The sequence below is a fragment of the Budorcas taxicolor genome, chromosome 6, assembly GCF_023091745.1.
Source record: "Budorcas taxicolor isolate Tak-1 chromosome 6, Takin1.1, whole genome shotgun sequence".
Taxonomy (NCBI): domain Eukaryota; kingdom Metazoa; phylum Chordata; class Mammalia; order Artiodactyla; family Bovidae; genus Budorcas; species Budorcas taxicolor.
The window spans coordinates 93,026,154-93,045,239 of NC_068915.1; the positions used below are offsets into that span (position 1 = coordinate 93,026,154).

Here is a 19,086-nt window from a genome sequence, read left to right on the forward strand (position 1 = left end):
TTGAGTTAGACAAGGCTGTGGTTCTAGTGTGATTAGACTGACTAGTTTTCTGTGAGTATGGTTTCAGTGTCTCTGCCCTCTGATGCCCTCTTGCAACACTTACCATCTTACTTGGGTTTCTCTTACCTTGGCGTGGGGTATCTCTTCATGGCTGCTCCAGCAAAGCACAGCCGCTGTTCCTTACCTTGTACGAGAGGTATCTCCTTACCACCTCCGTTCCTGACCTTCAACGTGGGATAGCTCCTCTAGGCCCTCCTGTGCCTGCGCAGCCACCACTCCTCGGGTTGCTCATCCTGGCCGCCGGCCCTGGCCTCAGGCTCGGGGTGGCTTCTCCTGGCCGCCCCTGACCTCGGACGCGGGGTGTCTCCTCCTGGCCGCCACTGGCCTCAGACACGGAGTGTCTCCTCCCGGCCGCCCCGACCTCAGACACGGGGTGTCTCCTCCCGGCCACCGCCCCCTGACCTTGGACACGGGGTAGCTCCTCCCGGCCGCCACTGACCTCAGACGTGGGGTATCTCCTCTCGGCCGCCAACCCTGACCTCGGACGCAGGGTAGCTCCCTCTCGGACGCACTTAGGGAGCCGGCTTGCAGCCGCCTGCACTTATTCCAAGTTTGAGCACCAATCTGATTAATTCTCAACCAACAAAATCCAGTCTAGAGGTAAGGCAGGGTACACACACACAGCATACTCTGGACACACACACACACACACACACACACACACACACACACACACACACACACACACACACACACAGGGCCTCACCCTGACCTGGTACATTTTCTTGATTGATTCCATGAATCAAGGCAAATTGGAAGTGGTCAAACAAGAGATGGCAAGGGTGAACGTCTACATTCTAGGAATCAGCGAAGTAAAATGGACTGGAATGGGTGAATTTAACTCAGATGACCATTATATCTACTACTGCAGGCAGGAATCCCTCAGAATAAATGGAGTAGCCATCATGGTCAACAAAAGAGTCCGAAATGCAGTACTTGGATGCAATCTCAAAAACGACAGAATTATCTCTGTTCGTTTCCAAGGCAAACCATTCAATATCACAGTTATCCAAGTCTATGCCCAAACCAGTAACGCAGAACAAACTGAAGTTGAACGGTTTTATGAAGACCTACCAGACCTTTTAGAACTAATACACAAAAAAGATGTCCTTTTCATTATAGGGGACTGGAATGCAAAAGTAGGAAGTCAAGAAACACCTGGAGTAACAGGCAAATTTGGCCTTGGAATATGGAATGAAGCAGGGCAAAGGCTAATAGAATTTTGCCAAGAAAATGCACTGGTCATAGCAAACACCCTCTTCCAACAACACAAGAGAAGACTCTACACATGGACATCACCAGATGGTCAACACCGAAATCAGATTGATTATATTCTTTGCAGCCAAGGTTGGAGAAGCTCTATACAGTCAACAAAAACAAGACCAGGAGCTGACTGGCTCAGATCATGAACTCCTTATTGCCAAATTCAGACTTAAATTGAAGAAAGTAGGGAAAACCGCTAGACCATTCAGGTATGACCTAAATCAAATCCCTTATGAGTATACAGTGGAAGTGTGAAATAGATTTAAGGGCCTAGATCTGATAGATAGAGTGCCTGATGAACTATGGAATGAGGTTTGTGACATTGTACAGGAGACAGGGATCAAGAACATCCCCATGGAAAAGAAATGCAAAAAAGCAAAATGGCTGTCTGGGGAGGCCTTACAAATAGCTGTGAAAAGAAGAGAGGCGAAAAGCCAAGGAGAAAAGGAAAGATATAAGCATCTGAATGCAGAGTTCCAAAGACTAGCAAGAAGAGATAAGAAAGCCTTCTTCAGAGATCAATGCAAAGAAATAGAGGAAAAGAACAGAATGGGAAAAACTAGAGATCTCTTCAAGAAAATTAGAGATACCAAGGGAACATTTCATGCAAAGATGGGCTCAATAAAGGACAGAAATGGTCTGGACCTAACGGAAGCAGAAGATATTAAGAAGAGAATACATGGAAGAGCTGTGCAAAAAAGATCTTCATGACCCAGATAATCATGATGATGTGATCACTAATCTAGAACCAGACATCTTGGAATGTGAAGTCAAGTGGGCCTTAGAAAGCATCACTACGAACAAAGCTAGTGGAGGTGATAGAATTCCAGTTGAGCTATTTCAAATCCTGAAAGATGATGCTGTGAAAGTGCTGCACTCAATATGCCAGCAAGTTTGGAAAACTCAGCAGTGGCCACAGGACTGGAAAAGGTCCATTTTCATTCCAGTCACAAAGAAAGGCAATGCCAAAGAATGCTCAAACTACCGCACAATTGCACTCATCTCACATGCTAGTAAAGTAATGCTCAAAATTCTCCAAGACAGGCTTCAGCAATACATGAACCGTGAACTCCCTAATGTTCAAGTTGGTTTTAGAAAAGGCAGAGGAACCAGAGATCAAATTGCCAACATGTGCTGGATCATGGAAAAAGCAAGAGAGTTCCAGAAAAACATCTATTTCTGCTTTATTGACTATGCCAAAGCCTTTGACTGTGTGGATCACAATAAACTGTGGAAAATTCCAAAAGAGATGGGAATACCAGACCACCTAACCTGCCTCTTGAGAAATCTGTATGCAGGTCAGGAAGCAACAGTTAGAACTGGACATGGAACAACAGACTGGTTCCAAATAGGAAAAGGAGTACGTCAAGGCTGTATATTGTCACCCTGCTTATTTAACTTCTATGCAGAGTACATCATGAGAAATGCTGGACTGGAAGAAACACAGCTGTAATCAAGATTGCCAGGAGAAATATCAATAACCTCAGATATGCAAATGACACCACCCTTATGGCAGAAAGTGAAGAGGATCTAAAAAGCTTCTTGATGAAAGTGAAAGAGAAGAGTGAAAAAGTTGGCTTAAAGCTCAACATTCAGAAAACGAAGATCATGGCATCCGGTCCCATCACTTCATGGGAAATAGATGGGGAAACAGTAGAAACAGTGTCAGACTTTATTTTTGGGGGCTCCAGAATCACTGCAGATGGTGACTGCAGCCATGAAATTAAAAGACGCTTACTCCTTGGAAGAAAAGTTATGACCATCCTAGATAGTATATTCAAGAGCAGAGACATTAATTTGCTGACTAAGGTCCATCTAGTCAAAGCTATGGTTTTTCCCGTGATCATGTATGGATGTGAGAGTTGGACTGTGAAGAAGGCTGAGTGCTGAAGAGTTGATGCTTTTGAACTGTGGTGTTGGAGAAGACTCTTGAGAGTCCCTTGGACTGTAAGGAGATCCAACCAGTCCATTCTGAAGGAGATCAGCCCTGGGATTTCTTTGGAAGGAATGATGCTAAAGCTGAAGCTCCAGTACTTTGGCCACCTCATGAGAAGAGTTGACTCATTGGAAAAGACTCTGATGCTGGGAGAGATTGGGGGCAGGAGGAGAAGGGAACGACAGAGGATGAGATGGCTGGATGGCATCACTGCCTCGATGGACGTGAGTCTGAGTGAACTTCGGGAGATGTTGATGAACAGGGAGGCCTGGTGTGCTGGATTCATGGGGTTGCAAAGAGTTGGACACGACTGAGCGACTGAACTGAACTAGAAAGGAATGAAAGTGCTTATCTTCCACTACCTCTGTTAACACTAGGCATTATAATTCTAATTACATTTGTCAGTTTGATTTATCAAAATGTAATCTTTGGACTTCCCTGGCAGTCCAGTGGGTAAGACTCCGAGCTTCCAATGCAAGGTTCACAGATTTGATTCCTGGTCAGGGAACTAAGATCCTACATGCCCTAAGGTATGGCCAATTTTTTTTTTAAAGTAATCTTGTTTATTAACTTATTTATACTTATTTTGGAGATTTATATGAAGGAAGTTGAATTAGTCATTCTTATCCACTCATGGCGCCTTTTCATCATTAGCCTGTGCCAGGCTATTCTCCTCCTTATCTATCTTCATGTTTATTCCTCTTCTTCCCATTACCTGTCCCCACTTCCCTTCCCCACTTAACTATTCTAATGTGATTTAATGTGGATTTGTTGTATGCATGTGCTTTTACTGTTATATATGCACATATTTTAAATATTCATACATATTGTTGTTCTTGTTGTTCAGTTGCTAAGTCCTGTCTGACTCTTAGTGACCCATGGACTATAGCACACTAGTCTTCCCTGTCCTTGACTATCTCCCGGAATTCACTATAACTCATGTCCATTGAGTCTGTGATGCCATCCAACCATCTCATCCTCTGTTGCCCCCTTCCCCTCCTGCCCTCAATCTTTCCCAGCATCAGGGTCTTTTCCAGTGAGTTGACTATTCACATCAGGTGGCCAAAGGATTGGAGTTTCAGCTTCAGCATCAGTCCCTCCGGTGAATATTCAGGACTGATTTCCTTTAGGATGGACTGGTTGGATCTCCTTGCAGTCCAAGGGACTCTCAAGAGTCTTCTCTAACACCACAGTTCAAAAGCATCAGTTATTCAGCACTCAGCTTTCTTTATAGTCCAACTCTCACATCCATACATGACTACTGGAAAAACCATAGCTTTGACTAGATGGTCCGTTTTCGGCAAAGTAATACCTCAGCTTTTTAATACACTGTCTAGGCTTGTCATACATATTAACAGATGAATATTTCGTTCTTTTCCTTTTTTTCTTCAATTTTAAAGACTAGAAATTCTTAGAGCCATTTGATGTTCACCGCACAATTAAAAGGAAAGGAAAGAGAGTTCCCACACACTCCCATTCCCAGCCTAACCATAGGGTCACAACGAGTCAGAGGCAACTGAGCACACACCCTAGACTAGCACCTTTGTTACCATGGATGACTTTGTTTCCCTCACTGAACACTGTTTCTAAGATGCATACGTGCTGCTGTGTGTACATCCAATCCTTTGCATCTAGTTGCTGCTCTCCTGGTCATTTTCACATCTCTGCCTATTTGAGAGAGTGAAGATGTTTTCATTTGTTTTTATTTTTCTATTATGAACTCCCTCAAGTACATATAGGTTTTCAGAACACATGGAGACCAGGCATTGCAACATGAGGTGTTAAAGCTTCTGGTGGCAAAGGGAGGAAGGTCGAGGGCAGAGACCAGCTTAGTAGGGGCCAGAAGCAGGTGGAAGTAAAAGGATGACAGATGGTAGTGACTCAGAGGACACCCTCCTTTTAGATTTGTCTGGAGTCCGTTGTCCATCCTTCTTAGACTAGTAGCCTTGGCCTCAGGTGCGGCTGTGTTGGAGGAAGAGAGCACAGTTTGCCCAGCATCTGGGCTTCACTGTGAGCTTCACAGAGCTGTTCTCAATCAGTTTCCAAAGGGTTTTTGTTAATATTTTGTAGCAATTACAAGGAAAGAGCTCTACAGTAGGCAGCCTCTGGGCAAGACTGGAGCTCCTTTATGTAACTGCTGGAGGAATCCCTGTGGGCTCTGTTATTTCTTTTCCCTCCCTTTCTAAGTGAACCTTCCTTTCCCGTAGTCTTTTTCATCCTTATCCTTTCTGCCTTGTGTTACATTTTAATTTGCTCCCTTTATAATTACTTTGTTTTGGGCACCAGATGAAACGAGATTTGTTGAATCCCATAGGGTGTGCCACTCATAGGATCATGTTCAGTGTCCTCTGCTTTCTCAATACATCATCTTGCCATATCCCCTTGAGTTAAGTACAACAAATATTATTATTCCCACTTTACAGATTAGGAGAGCAAGGGGCCAGTGAAGTTGAGTTTAAGATGGGAAAATTTTTTTTATCCAACAAGAGTGTCTTACTAGAAATTTACCCATTGCCTCCTGATAAACTTTAAAACTTGGCAAGTCCTTTCTAGTCATGTGTGAGTTGTGAAGGATAGTTAGCAGTGGCCACAATGTGGATAAGGACCAGAATGAAGGAATTTACCTTGTGTATGGTGTCTTGCTTATGCCTGGAGTTTAGGCTGCTTCATGTAGTTGAGAGTGAAAACTTCTTGGCAATTTGGAAATCCAAACTGCAGCCTCACTGATGACTTTAAAAGGGCCACTAACCAAGTGTACTTGTTTTCTGGTAATGGACGGGAGACATTCCAGAAGTCCATGGAATGGTGAGAATCCAAGATTCCTTCTTTTCCCTGGGGTGGGCAGCTTACACTTAAAGGCTGAGGGAACAGGGATCTGTGTCCACTACCTGGGGTCTTTCGAAGTCTTCCTGGAAAACAAGAAATGGTCCCTAGAAAGTATTTTAACATTTCCTTGGGAAAGGGCTGCATTTTATTCTTTGAGTAGCACAGGTTGAATTTTTTTTACAATCTTCTATTTCAAAATTATCAAATATGAAAAGAAGTTTGTTATTTTTAGAGTAGGGTTTCAATAGAGAGTTGCCAAAAAGAAGAGTATTTCATTCTCTTTCATTTTGAAAGGAATTGCTCAGCAAGCTAACACATGTCTTGTTATTCTTTGAAAGAGTCAGGGGCCTTCCAAAATAAATTATCTTCTGCACGTGAGATAAGATGATGGCTTTCTCTTATTCGTCCTCTGTTTTAATTTATCATCACAATATACACTTCAAACGATGGGTGAGCTGAACATGTATCACTAAGAGAAATTATGGTGAAAAGTCAGGGACTGACCTTTTATTTTTCATAATAACCCAAATGAAATAAAAGCTCCATGTAAAATAAGCCTGCAAGGAGAGATTATCTGCAGTAGCATATGTTCAGTGTTAGAAATTAGAAATCAATTGCAAAACACAGTGGGAGTATGTCATTATGAGAAATGACAACTCAAAAAAAAAGGAACAAAAATGACAGCTCAGCATAGTCCTGTGTTAAAATAAAAATCCCTTCTGCTGTCCTGCCTGGCTGTGGAACATGCCTTTTTCTTCTTTTTTTTGTTTTTGAGATGGGAATAAAGAGAAGGTCCAGCATCACATTTGGCTCTCAATGTAGATAGATCCATCATGGGCTTCCCAGGTCATGCTATGGTAAAGAACCTGCCTGCCAATGCAGGAGATGTAAGAGAGGTGGGTTCAATCCCTGCGTCAAGAAGATTGCCCTGGAGGAGGGCATGGCTGCACACTCCAGTGTTCCTGCCTGTAGAATTCCATGGACAGAGGAGCCTGATGGGCTATAGTCCATAGGTTGCTAAGAGTCAGACTGAAGCGACTTAGCATGCATGCACAGTCGGTAAGTAGCAGGAGAGGCACGTACAAAGGGCCGCAGGAACCTAGAGGAAGGAGTAACTGGCTTTGTCTGGACAAGTTCAGCAAAGCGTGATAGACATAGTGACGCGTTGGGACACCTCTCAGATGTATGCAAGATTATATTCAGGGACCATAGACGGAGCCAGAGGCATTGCTGACTGGGTCAGTCCTGTGTGGTGTGGGGTATCCAGACCCTTGATCATCACATGGTCTGCTTAGGGTCTCTGCTCCATAGAGCTGGTATGGTGGAGGGAGGTAACAGCAGGCAGGGTGAACGGTTAGGTAGGTCTCAGTATGTGACAGGGCTGAGTGCCATCCCTAAGTCCAGGGCCTCCATCCTGCTCATCTTTTGACCCCTGTCCTCACTGGTTGCATTGGGGGTAATATTAAAAATATTCAACAAGCGGTATGGCAAAGATCAGACTGGTCAGAAGGACCAGAGACCCGAGACCCTTTCCTGTGCCAGACCTTTCATCATTGGATATGGTGTCTGCAGCGTCCCCAGGGCTGCAGAGTATCAGGGAGGGTATCATTTACCAAACAGGTTGGATGTATTTGTACTGTATCAACTGTACAAATACATATATGCAGCTGATATAATGCACTGCCATCAGACAGTCCCTGAAGCAACTGGGAATTGCCCTTTCATTTCTTATCTCCTCCTCTCCCCCAGGACAAGGATGATTTCATTCCTTAAAGATGTCTTGAGTTAATCTCCCTCTCCTCTCCCCATTGCAAAGTTAATACTCTAAAAAGCAAAACTGATCAATTCCTCTGCCCTGATTAAAACTTTTAGGGGGATGACGTCCAAGGTCCTTTACCTCTGCCTGCCTGACACTCATGATCTGGCCCCTATTCTCTTTTTCACCTCACTCCCCATCATCCCGTGGGGACTTACTCCCTGGGGCGCTGGCCTACCTGTGGCAGCTGGGAAGGCCCTCCAGACTAGTCCTTCACCTTGCATGTGGTAGGTGCTTCTGTTGAACATTGATAGATTAGCGTGGCATGCCTTCTTAGAAAAGCAGTTGGATTTTTGTTTGTTTGGGTAACAGCTTTGAATCAACTCCATTTCCTCAGTAAGGCAGAAGCCCTTAACATTGATAGACACTTCAGATAGTGACTGCAATCAGCTGTTGAGAGTAGTTGAATAAATGAATGAAAATTTTCATGTGCATTCAGGGTAGAATTTGCTACTGGGATCTTTGCATCCATGTATTTAGTTTTAAGTAGCGTCAGTGGCTTATCTCAACACAAGCAGTGCTTTCATGCACCACTTGTAAATAAGGTGGCAGGTATAAGAGGAGTTTGTAGAGTACCAAGCAGTGTGCTCAACCGAGTTGACAAAAGAGTATGGACTCTGCCCCTATGGACCTTATGGTGAGGGAGCTCCCTAGTGAGGAAGCCAGACGACAAGTAAGTAAACTTCGTCCGGCTTTGCTTTCCACCTGCCACTCTCATCTCTTACCTGGACCAGAATAGTCAGCTCCATGCTCGTCTCCCTGCAGCATACGAGTCCTTAAGCCCTCTGTTCATGACATCCAAAGAGAACTTTTAAACATCTCAAGCAGGGCTTATGTCTATCATATTTAAGTCCATTCTTGACTCATATCACAGTTAGGCTAAAAATCCTAATTTCTTTCCATGGTCTCTAAGATCAAGTTTGATAGGGCTTCTGCCTACCCCTCCAGCCATGAATCAGGTCAGCGTGCCTTCTATTCCCCACTGTACCCTGAGACATCCACCAGGTGCAGTCACAAGAGGAGCCTCCAGTTCCTTGAACCCCGAAGCTCCTTCCCTTTTCCTTTGTTGCTGCTGCTCTCTGGCTCTCTCCATGGCTGGCTACGTCTCATTCTTCAGATCTTCCTTATGTCAGTCCCTTGCACTCCCATTACTGTTCTTCTTTTTTTTTTTTTTTAACTTTTAATTTTATATTAGAGTATAGTTGATCAACAATGTATTAGTTTTAGGTGTACAGCAAAGGGATTCAGTTACACATTTACATGTATCTATACTTTTTCGAGGAGAAGGCAATGACAACCCACTCTAGTACTCTAGCCTGGAGAATCCCACAGATGGAGGAGCCTGGTAGGCCTTAGTCCATGGGGTTGCAAAGAGTTGGATGAAACTAAGAAACACACAGCCCATACACTACAGAAGGATGGATGATGTTAGCCCTACAGTGTACCAAATCTGAATATATTCAATCATTCAGAATAGACCTCTCTTTATAGACCTAAGATGAAGAGCAAGAATGAATAGTAATAAAACAATCAAATGCTGGAAAAGGAGGAGATGGTCAAACCTTAAAGGAATAACTCTGGTCTAGAAACAACATATAGTTAAAAATCTAAGGTATAAAGGAAAGGTAGGCTTCATGAGTCCTCAAGATACAAGTTTAGAGCAGATGCTATAGGGAAACCAGAGGCTGAGCGGTAAGAGTTGGGAGGGAAAATGAGGGTGGGACAGCTAGGGTAGGGGAGAGGTGGAAAGGGAGGGAAGGAGCAACAGAAGTCACACAGTACTGGATCTTTCAAAGTCTATTCAAGAGTAAGAGTGCATCAGAATCAGTTCAGTCACTCAGTCGTGTCTGAATCTTTGCGACCCCATGAACTGCAGCATGCCAGGTCTCCCTGTCCATCACCAACTCCCAGAGTTTACCCAAACTCATGTCCATCAAGTCAGTGATACCATCCAACCATCTCATCCTCTGTCATCCCCCCTCCTCCCACCCTCAATCTTTCTCAGCATCAGAGTCTTTTCAAATGAGTCAGCTCTTTGCATCAGGTGGTCAAGTATTGGAGTTTCAGCCTTAACATCAGTCCTTCCAGTGAACACCCAGGACTGATCTCCTTTAGGATGGACTGGTTGGATCTTCTTGCTGTCCAAGGGACTCTCAAGAGTGCATGGCATCCCTCATAAGCAGATGCTCGATATGTTGGAGGTTGAGTGCAGTTATCTACTTTGACACTTTGTTGTGTGGTTTCGAAGGCAAGGTGATGGAGGGCCTTCTAATTTCACTAGACAGACTGTATTTGTCTAGAAAATTATGATTCCATCCCTGTGATTCCCATTATTCAAAAGCCTCTGGTTTCCTGTTCCAGTTCTCTTAACAGTAATTTATAGAAGCTATGCCTCTGGCCAGCAGGAAATGTTTTTCTTTTATTTTTTGGTGGGGGGTGGTTTTTTTCTCCTGTGGTGCACATATGTGCCTAGTGGTTTAGGACTGAAGGTTCCAACATCATCCTTATAAATTCTAAAGCCTTTGAAAGAAAAATTGCAGTCAGTCTTTTCTACTCTGGGTTCTTCCTGCAGCCTGCCACGAGTCCTGTGCCGCCTGCTGGGGTCCCACAGAGAAGCACTGCCTGGCCTGCAGAGAGCCCCTCCATGTGCTGAGAGAGGGTGGCTGTGAGAGCAGCTGTGGCAACGGGTTTTACAACAAGCAGGGGACCTGCAGTGGTAAGTGCCCCGCTTTGCAGGCCAAAGCGGTTTTTGCTCTTCCCGCATCCCTTGTTTCATTCAAATCATAGCACCAAAAACCATTGTTTCTACTCAACAAATATGCAAACAATGCTAAGTTTGGTTTCCCAATGGGGCTTCCCAGGTGGCTCGGTGGTAAAGAATCTGCCTGCCGATGCAGGAGATGCAGGTTCAGTCCCTTTGTTGGGAAGATCCCCTGGAGAAAGAAATGTCAACCCACTCCAGTATTCTTGCCTGGGAATTCCCATGGACTGAGGAGCTTGGTGGGTGGGCTACAGACCACGAAGTCGCAGAGAGTCAGTCGTGATTGAGCACACACGTAGCACACTAGAATTGGCGGTGTTTTAGTAGTTTGTGGAACATGTTTTTTCCCAGTGACAGAATCCCCTTGAATACCTTTGTTCCCCAACTGCTTGTTAGGTTGGGTGCTCTCTGTAACCTTGTCCTGCATGCATATGAAGACCACGAGGCTCAGGCCGCTTGCTTCAGACCCATAGCTTGGGGGAGAGGAACCCAGCTTCCATATGTGCATGGGGACCAAGGCACTCTTTGGGACTCCCAGGCCAGCCAAGGGCCACCCTGCTTTTGATGTTGGTGCCCTTGAATTTAAACTGAGGCAGTTATTGTCTGTTCAACCTTCCAGACAACTGCAGACAATAAGAGTTAACCCAACTTCGTGCTCCTTGTGCGGAGCACAGTCCCATGTGCTAAACATTAACCCACTGAGAGGCAGGAACATGTTGGGAGAAAAAGCATGACCTGGGGCAGGTTACTTAATCTCTTCCTGTGTCAATTTCCCATTTGTTAAATGTGGACAATAGTCCTACCTGTGGGAGACAGAATGGCTCCTCAAAGATGCAATCAGTAGCATGTGTGAATATTCTGCCTCAGGTGGCAAAAGAGACTTTGTAGGTATGATTAAGGAGAAGGCAATGGCAACCCACTCCAGTACTCTTGCCTAGAAAATCCCATGGACGGAGGAGCCTGGTACGCTGCAGTCCATGTGGTCGCTAAGAGTCGGACATGACTGAGCGACTTCACTTTCACTTTTAACTTTCATGCATTGGAGAAGGAAATGACAACCCACTCCACTGTTCTTGCCTGGAGAATCCCAGGGATGGGACCCTGGTGGGCTGCTGTCTATGGGGTCGCACAGAGTTGGACACAGACTGTAGCAACTTTGCAGCAGCAGCAGGTATGATTAAGGTAAGGATCTTGAGGTAGGGGTGGTTACCTTGGATTATCTGAATGAACCAGTGTAATCACAAGGGTCCTAATAGGGAGGCAGGAGGATCAGAATCAGAAAAGGAGACCAGAAACAGAAGCAGACTGTGGGAACGATGCTGGGAAGGGACCAAGAGCATGCAGGCAGACTTTGGAACCTGGAAAGAGACAAGGAATAAACAAAGAAATGGATTCTCCCACCCAGAGCTTCCCAGAGTAATGCAGTCCTGCTAATGCTTTGATTTTAGGACTTCTGATCTCTTAAGCTGTATGATAATAAATGTGTGTTGCTTTAAACCACATCTGTGGTCATTTGTTACAGCAGCACACACCTAACTCAGAAGGCCATGCCAAGACTGAATTAATGTAGGTGAGACATTTAACACAATGCCTGGTACAAAATAAGTGCTTTGTGTTTAGTGTTTAATCCTCACAGCAATTTTCTGAGGTAGTTATCATCATCCTCTGTTCTCAGATGAGGAAGCAGAGAGACTAAGAAGCTTGCCTAAGGTCACAGAGCTAATGAGGGGCAGAGTTGGGATTCATGCTGGGTCTTCTGGGTTTAGACCTTGACTGCCTAATAATTGCTCTGGTGCTGCTAGAACATGATCCCTCTTTATGCACCTCTGCCCATTTCCTGTCCCCTTTCCCTTGACCCTCTTCTCCTCCTCCTTCCTTATCTTCCTGTGCCTGTGTACGTGCATACTCAGTCATATCTGCCTCTTTGTGACCCCATGGACTAGAGCCCCCTGGGCTTCTCTGTCCATGGGGATTCTCCAGGCAAAAATACTGGAGTGGGTTGCCACTCCCTTCTTCAGGGGTTCTTCCCGACCCAGGGATCAAATCTGCGCCTCTTGCATCTCTGTCAGTCTTTAGATCAGCCAGCTATCCCTGTGGCTGGTCCACAGGGTGAGCACCTGAATGAAAGGTTTGAATCAAGTTTCTTGTGATGGTCAATATTGAAAAGTCAGATGACATTAAAAATTTTTTTTAATTTATTTTAATTGGAGGCTAATTACTTTGCAATATTGTAGTGGTTTTTGCCATACATTGACATGAATCAGCCATGGGTGTACATGTGTTCCCCATCCTGAATCCCCCTTCCAACTCCTTCCCCATCCCATCGCTCAGGGTCATCCCAGTGCACCAGCCCTAAGCACCCTGTCTCATGCGTTTTTTTTTTTTTTTTATAACTAAGTCCACTAAATTAAAAAAATGTGCAGCCCATAAAACATTCTCGAGTTATTATGCTCATTTTGTTTACTGAGCAACAGCACACATGAGATGATCTCTGAGACTTGACAAATTGTCTCAGAGAAGAGAGAGCTCTTGGCAGCTGCTTGCTTAAAGCCGTGCAGGGATCCATCAGTATCTCTGGTGTGAGAAACCTCACTCGATTTGGACAAGTCACAGGTGGCTTTTGTGTGGATTCAGGAGAGAATGAGGAAAGAACCAGGCTGCCATTACCCTGAGCGTTTTAATCTTTTTCTGCCAGCATCACTTCCCTGCTCAATTAAGCCAGATGTATTCCCCTAAGGTTGGCAGATGTCAAATTTGCACTAATTCAAAGGCCTGGAGGCATCTACCCTTTTAATTCCCCGAGGAAACTGGCTACTGTCACTGTCAGGATCGGTGACACAGACCTGCTACTGAGATGATGTTATCTGGATTGAGAAAGCAACTTTTGCTAGGGATGCGTGTATGTAAAAGGAGTGATACCCAGTTAGTGTGAGCCTGAGGCAGTGAGGGGTGGGAGTCTACTTGGGCTAAGAGGTTGAGTGAAGAAAACCAGACCTCCTTACAGACTGGAAGAATTTAAAAGAAGACTGCTGAACAGGTGGCTTCAGGAGAAAGTATACATCTGAAATGCTATCTGTATACATTTTGAAACAAAGCAGAAGGAGAACTTTCAAACACAAGGATGGACCAGTGCTGACATTAGTCAGCCAACCAGTCAACTGACCATTGGTTAATTAGTGAATGCCTGCCATGTGCTTAGCAGATACTAGACTTTGTGAAGCCGTTGGCATTGACCAATGGCCCTTTTGATGGACAAAGCTGGAGTTTACGCTCTTCATAAAATTGTTCGAGTTCTGTTAGTCTGTGTCAAATGCTTTCAGAAAGGTTTGTATAAATGTGTTCTAAAGCAACAGTGAACGGAGTGACTGATTGCTATCAGAATGTTAATTTAGACGTCTGATGGTGATAAGCTGGCTTACTTTCAATTCAGATTAGTGCTATTTGAGATAAAGCCCGGCTGGTGTTGGTTTAATAATTTATAACCCAAGCAACCCATATCTGTAGAAATCTCAAGTTGAGTGCTGAGAAAAATCCAGCACAACCTGTTATAAATGGTGCTGTGCAATGGCTGAAAGAATTTACAACAACCAAGTTTGTCTGTGGTACATGCTTTGAGTTTCACAAATATTAGGTATAAAGGGTGGGGAAATTCGAAGGACAAAACCTCCTCATTGTTTAGTCATGTAAGTACCTGTGCTGTTATGAAGGGCTTTTCTGGCTCTGGCTAACACATAAATCAAAGCAGAGTCAGAGGTTTCTGTTAGACATTCTCTCTTCCTTCCGCCTCTCTTTTTCTTCTCTTTCCTTCCTTCCTTTTATACTGATTTCCCTTCCTTACCTGGGCAACTATTGTAAATTTTTTATCCTTTTGTTTTAATGGGCTCATGTAAAATGAGTTTTGTTTTCAGTGAGTACATGTATATTTTTCTTAAATGATACTGTGTTTTTTAAATTAATTTGTTTTCTTTGGCAAATAATTACAATATTGTGATGGTTCTTGCCACACATCAACATGAATCAGCTATCAGTATACATGTGGCTCCCCCATCCTGAACCCCCCTCCCACCTCTCTCCCCACCCCATCCTTCTGGGTCGTCCCAGAGCACCGGCTTTGGGTGCCCTGCTTAATGCATCCAACTTGCACTGGTCATCTATTTTACATATGGTAATGTACATATTGAGATGCTATTCTCTATACGTATGTGTATATTTTTATCTCAAATGATACCATGTTATAGAGTTCATACCAGTTTATATTGTCCTTTTTTCACTCAGCAGTATGTCTTTCAGATTCACCCATGTTGCTATAGCATCTAGGTGTTTGCTTCTCATGGCTGCGTGGTCCTTCCTGGTCTGCATTCCCACTCTCCCAGGGACAGACTCCCCACATCTGTCCATCACTAGGGAACACCTGTGAGCAACCTCCAATATGTCCTTCGATGAGCCTGTGAGGGTGTGGGGAAGGTTCCCTAGGATGGATAACCCCAGAACAGAATTACTGGTTTCTTTTTTTAATTTTAATTTATTCTTTATGTGTTGATTCTGCGATTTCTTTATGGGACTAAGTAGTGGGTCCCAAGCATCAGGGCTGTCTCATCTCCACATTCTGGCCATGACTTGACATTATCAAACTTCAAGTTTTTTTCTGGTCAATAGGTATACTGGGGCATTCTGTTTTAATTTGTGTATTTCTGATTATTAATAAGTTTGAGATTATCTTCAACTCCTGTTGGACTTCTGTGTTTCCTCTTTGATAAATTGCTTTTTAATGTATCTTTCTCATTGTTTCACTGGCCTTGCTTCCTTTTCATTGTTGATTTTACAGAGTTCTTTGCACTTTGTGATACTAACTCTGTCAGTTCTTAAATATACAAACATTTTCCCATTTTGTTGCTTTTTAACCTTTAATGTGGTACCCTTCATTGAACAAAAATAAGTAATTCATCATTTTATACTTTAACTTTTTGCTTTTGAAATTTTAAGATAAAGACCTTCCCTGATCAAGTTCACACAGAAATTATACTATAATTAATAGAAGAAATTCTATTAATTTCAGTAGGCTCATCCATCTAGAGTCCACTTCTGTGAGATGCAGTTTGATTTTTCTCCGTTTCATGATCCAGTTTTCCCAGCATTCAATCTTACTTTCTCCAGTGATCTTTATTGGATATAAAATTTTCATATGCACATAGGTCTGTCTCTGAGGTATTTCATGGTCTAAATTTCTATTCCTATACCACTGTCCCATTGTTTTACTCCTTAATTGCTATTGCTTTGCAATATGTCTCAGTGTCTGATTGGGCAAATTATCCCTTTCTTTGCTTTTTACTTATCTCCCACCTTGATTTTTATTACATTAATAACATTTCTAGAAAAACCAAGTAGCAAGTTTAATAACTGAATTCACATCAACAGGTTTTATTTTGATCCATTAGCTAGTTTGGAAAAATGCCATATTGATTAAAGGGATTAAAAGTAAAAAGTACCTTTTTCTTTGCTGCATATAATTATTTTTTAATGCAATGGCTCTAAAACTCCAAACATCAGATGCAAAATCCAGTGGTAAGACTCTCAAGACATGGATTTGTGTCTTAAATCTTTAAACAGTAGGCATAATGGCTCAGCTGGTAAAGAGTCTGCCAGCAAGTGGGAGACCTGGGTTCAATCCCTGGGTTGGGAAGATCCCCTAGGGAAGGGAAAGGCTACCCATTCCAGTATTCCGGCGTGGAGAATTCCACGGACTATATAGTCCATGGGGTCGTAGAGTCGGACATGACTGAGTGACTTTTGATTTCATTTTTCACTTCTTGTAGTGCTAATAGTAAAATACATCAACCTTAATCTTATGAAAGCAGCACATTCTTAGGAGTAGCCAGTATATAAAAAGTATCAGCATCAGTGGTTTGAACGTAAAAATTTATTTTTTAAGTCAGATGGCTTCCCAGGTGGTACTAGTGGTAAAGAACCCACCTGCGAGTGCAGGAGACATAGAAGATCACTAGTTTGATCTCTGGGTTGGGAAGATCCTTTGGAGGAGGGCATGGTAACCCAGTCCAGTAGTCTTGCCTGGAGAATCCCACGGACAGGGAGTCTGGTGGGATATAGTCCGTAGGGTCACAAAGAGTCAGACACTACTGAAATGACTTAGCACACACGCACACATACAACAAATAAAACCTACAGAAAACAAATTTTCCCATCACAATCTGTCGCTCTACTAAGTAGTATTTTGAAAACACCTTCCTTCAGTCATCATAAAATTCTTAAAATACAAAAGAAAGGAAATCTATAAGAAAGTCTAGGAGACCAGATGATGTCTGCAGGACTTTTATATCCATGGTTATGTTTTTAGTATATCCCATGCTGTCCACTTCCACTCAGGCCACCTTGCCCATAGTAACTGCTGTTGTCTCCACCACCCAGGCCAGAACGACTCAAGCCATCAGGAGTACCGTATCCGCCACTGTGATTGTCCCCATTCCCATCCTTACAGCTGATCTGTGGCCTCCTTGATTATCCATTCCATCTCTGCCGTAACCTCCCATTCCTGAGCCGCCTTCCAGCAGTTCAGTTCAAGGAGAGTTCAATGTACCGATGTTGCGTGTTACTCTCATCTTTGGACGTGGCAGCCACTGCATCTTCATCTGCCACAAACTACATCTTCTTCTCCTGTTGCCCTGCCATCAGCTCCGATATCAATATGCACTTGGATTGAATTTCGTGGTGAGAAGAAATTAGCAATGTCGTCTCCAGTTGCTTGAAAAGGTGCTCCTCTCATATGTACAAAATGACTACCATGAAAATCTGAACTTGCATCACCACGTCCCCCGTAGCCATGTCCTCCCATACCTCTTCCATCGCTCATGCTGTCATCAAAGCCGTCATTTCCGTAGCCATAATCACTGTGGCCGCCATAGTCATCAAAACCTCCATAATCACCATCATACCTGTCATCTTCTCATCGAATTCTGTCATACACGCTTCCATGCCCAGCTGCATAATAACTTCCTCTTCCTCCTATTGGTCTATCCTGTAGTCCTGGTTGCTGGCCCAGCAAACTTCTTGGTGGGTCATAAAATCCTTTGATTTCCTTGTGCTACTTCTGAGGTTCTCAATATCCCTGCGCCTCATTCTTTCCTTGTGTTTCCCCAGTGCATTTTCTGCTGTCTTCTTTGAAGCAAAGGCACGAAGGCCTCCCCTGTGCTTCTCCTGTGGTAGTCCATTGCCAGTGTTATCCCATTCGGCACGATTTCCAACCCTTGAAAGAACTATTTCCTCTTTGCTGCAATCAGATGGCAGTCCACAAAGTTGTTCTGTCCATCACTAGTATCGTTTGGGCTGTTATGTTTCACAAGCCAATCCATCTCAATACTGTTTGATTGAAATGCCCCTTTCACTTCAAATGCCCTGGTGGGTAACAGTAGTGCTAACTCCGGTGCCCATGGGGTCTGGTTGTGAGGAGGGAGAAGTTGCCCACCTTGTGTATCGCTCCCACAAAGGTTTTTCCAGCTGTCTCCAGCAGTGGCAACTGCCCCCTGTTCACTTTTAGTTAGTATTCATGAACATTAGAGTGTGGTTATTGAGGAAGTATGGTTATTGAGAAAGGCTTTCTTATCTCTCCTTGCTTTTGGTTGGAACTCTGCATTCAAATGGATATATCTTTCCTTTTATCCTTTGTTTGACTCCATCAATTGCCATATTTTTCCTCAAGTTCTTTAAATGTTTCTCAGGAAGTTAGGATGGTGTAGGTGGATTAAGAGAACAGACAGAATAAATCTCTCAGTAGTTCTCTATTCCTGAATCATTGGTTCTCTGATATTGAGAAGAAGTTTGTTTGGCTTGTTTTTAAAGAATTTATCCATGAGTGTGGAGTAGATTGAGTCATAGACTTATTGCGACTGCATTTACCCTCAACTTTGTTTTCTGTTCAGCAAAGGAGGACTTTGTTCTGTTCAAGGCTAATCTCTCCATCTGTACTTTTGAATATATCTCCCTTCTTTCTCCTAGATATGCTTTCAGCAATTATTCAAACTCTTCTCTTTTTATAAACCTCTCCTGGGGTCTGTATTTGCCTTGGGCTTTTACAGTGCTGGAGAAACAATACATCTTCTTACGCATGTTTGCATGCTAAGTCGCTTCAGTCATGTCCAATTCTGTCCTGTCCGTGGACTGTAGCCCTCCAGGCAAGAATACTGGAGTGGCTTGCGGTACCCTTCTCCAGGGGATCTTTCCCACCCAGGGATCGAACCTGTGTCTCTTAAGTCTTCTGCATTGGCAGGTGGGTTCTTTACCACTAGTGCCACCTGCTGCTGCTGCTGCTAAGTCGCTTCAGTCACGTCCAACTCTGTGCGACCCCATAGACAGCAGCCCATCAGGCTCTTCTGTCCTTGGGATTCTCCAGGCAAGAACACTGGAGTGGGTTGC

General features: G+C 43.7%; 1 protein-coding gene and 1 pseudogene across 1 annotated transcript in view; one reads left to right on the forward strand and one right to left on the reverse strand.

Moving 5' to 3' along the window:
* The window catches only part of FRAS1 (Fraser extracellular matrix complex subunit 1), a 508,994-nt gene that overhangs the window by 254,461 nt on the left and 235,447 nt on the right, over positions 1 to 19,086 (forward strand). Inside the window, exon 15 of the mRNA XM_052641724.1 lies at positions 10,474 to 10,617. Coding sequence (XP_052497684.1) covers positions 10,474 to 10,617 — 144 coding nt within the window. The remainder of the gene's footprint in view (positions 1 to 10,473; positions 10,618 to 19,086) is intronic.
* LOC128049467 (heterogeneous nuclear ribonucleoprotein H3-like) lies at positions 17,011 to 18,041 on the reverse strand (annotated as a pseudogene).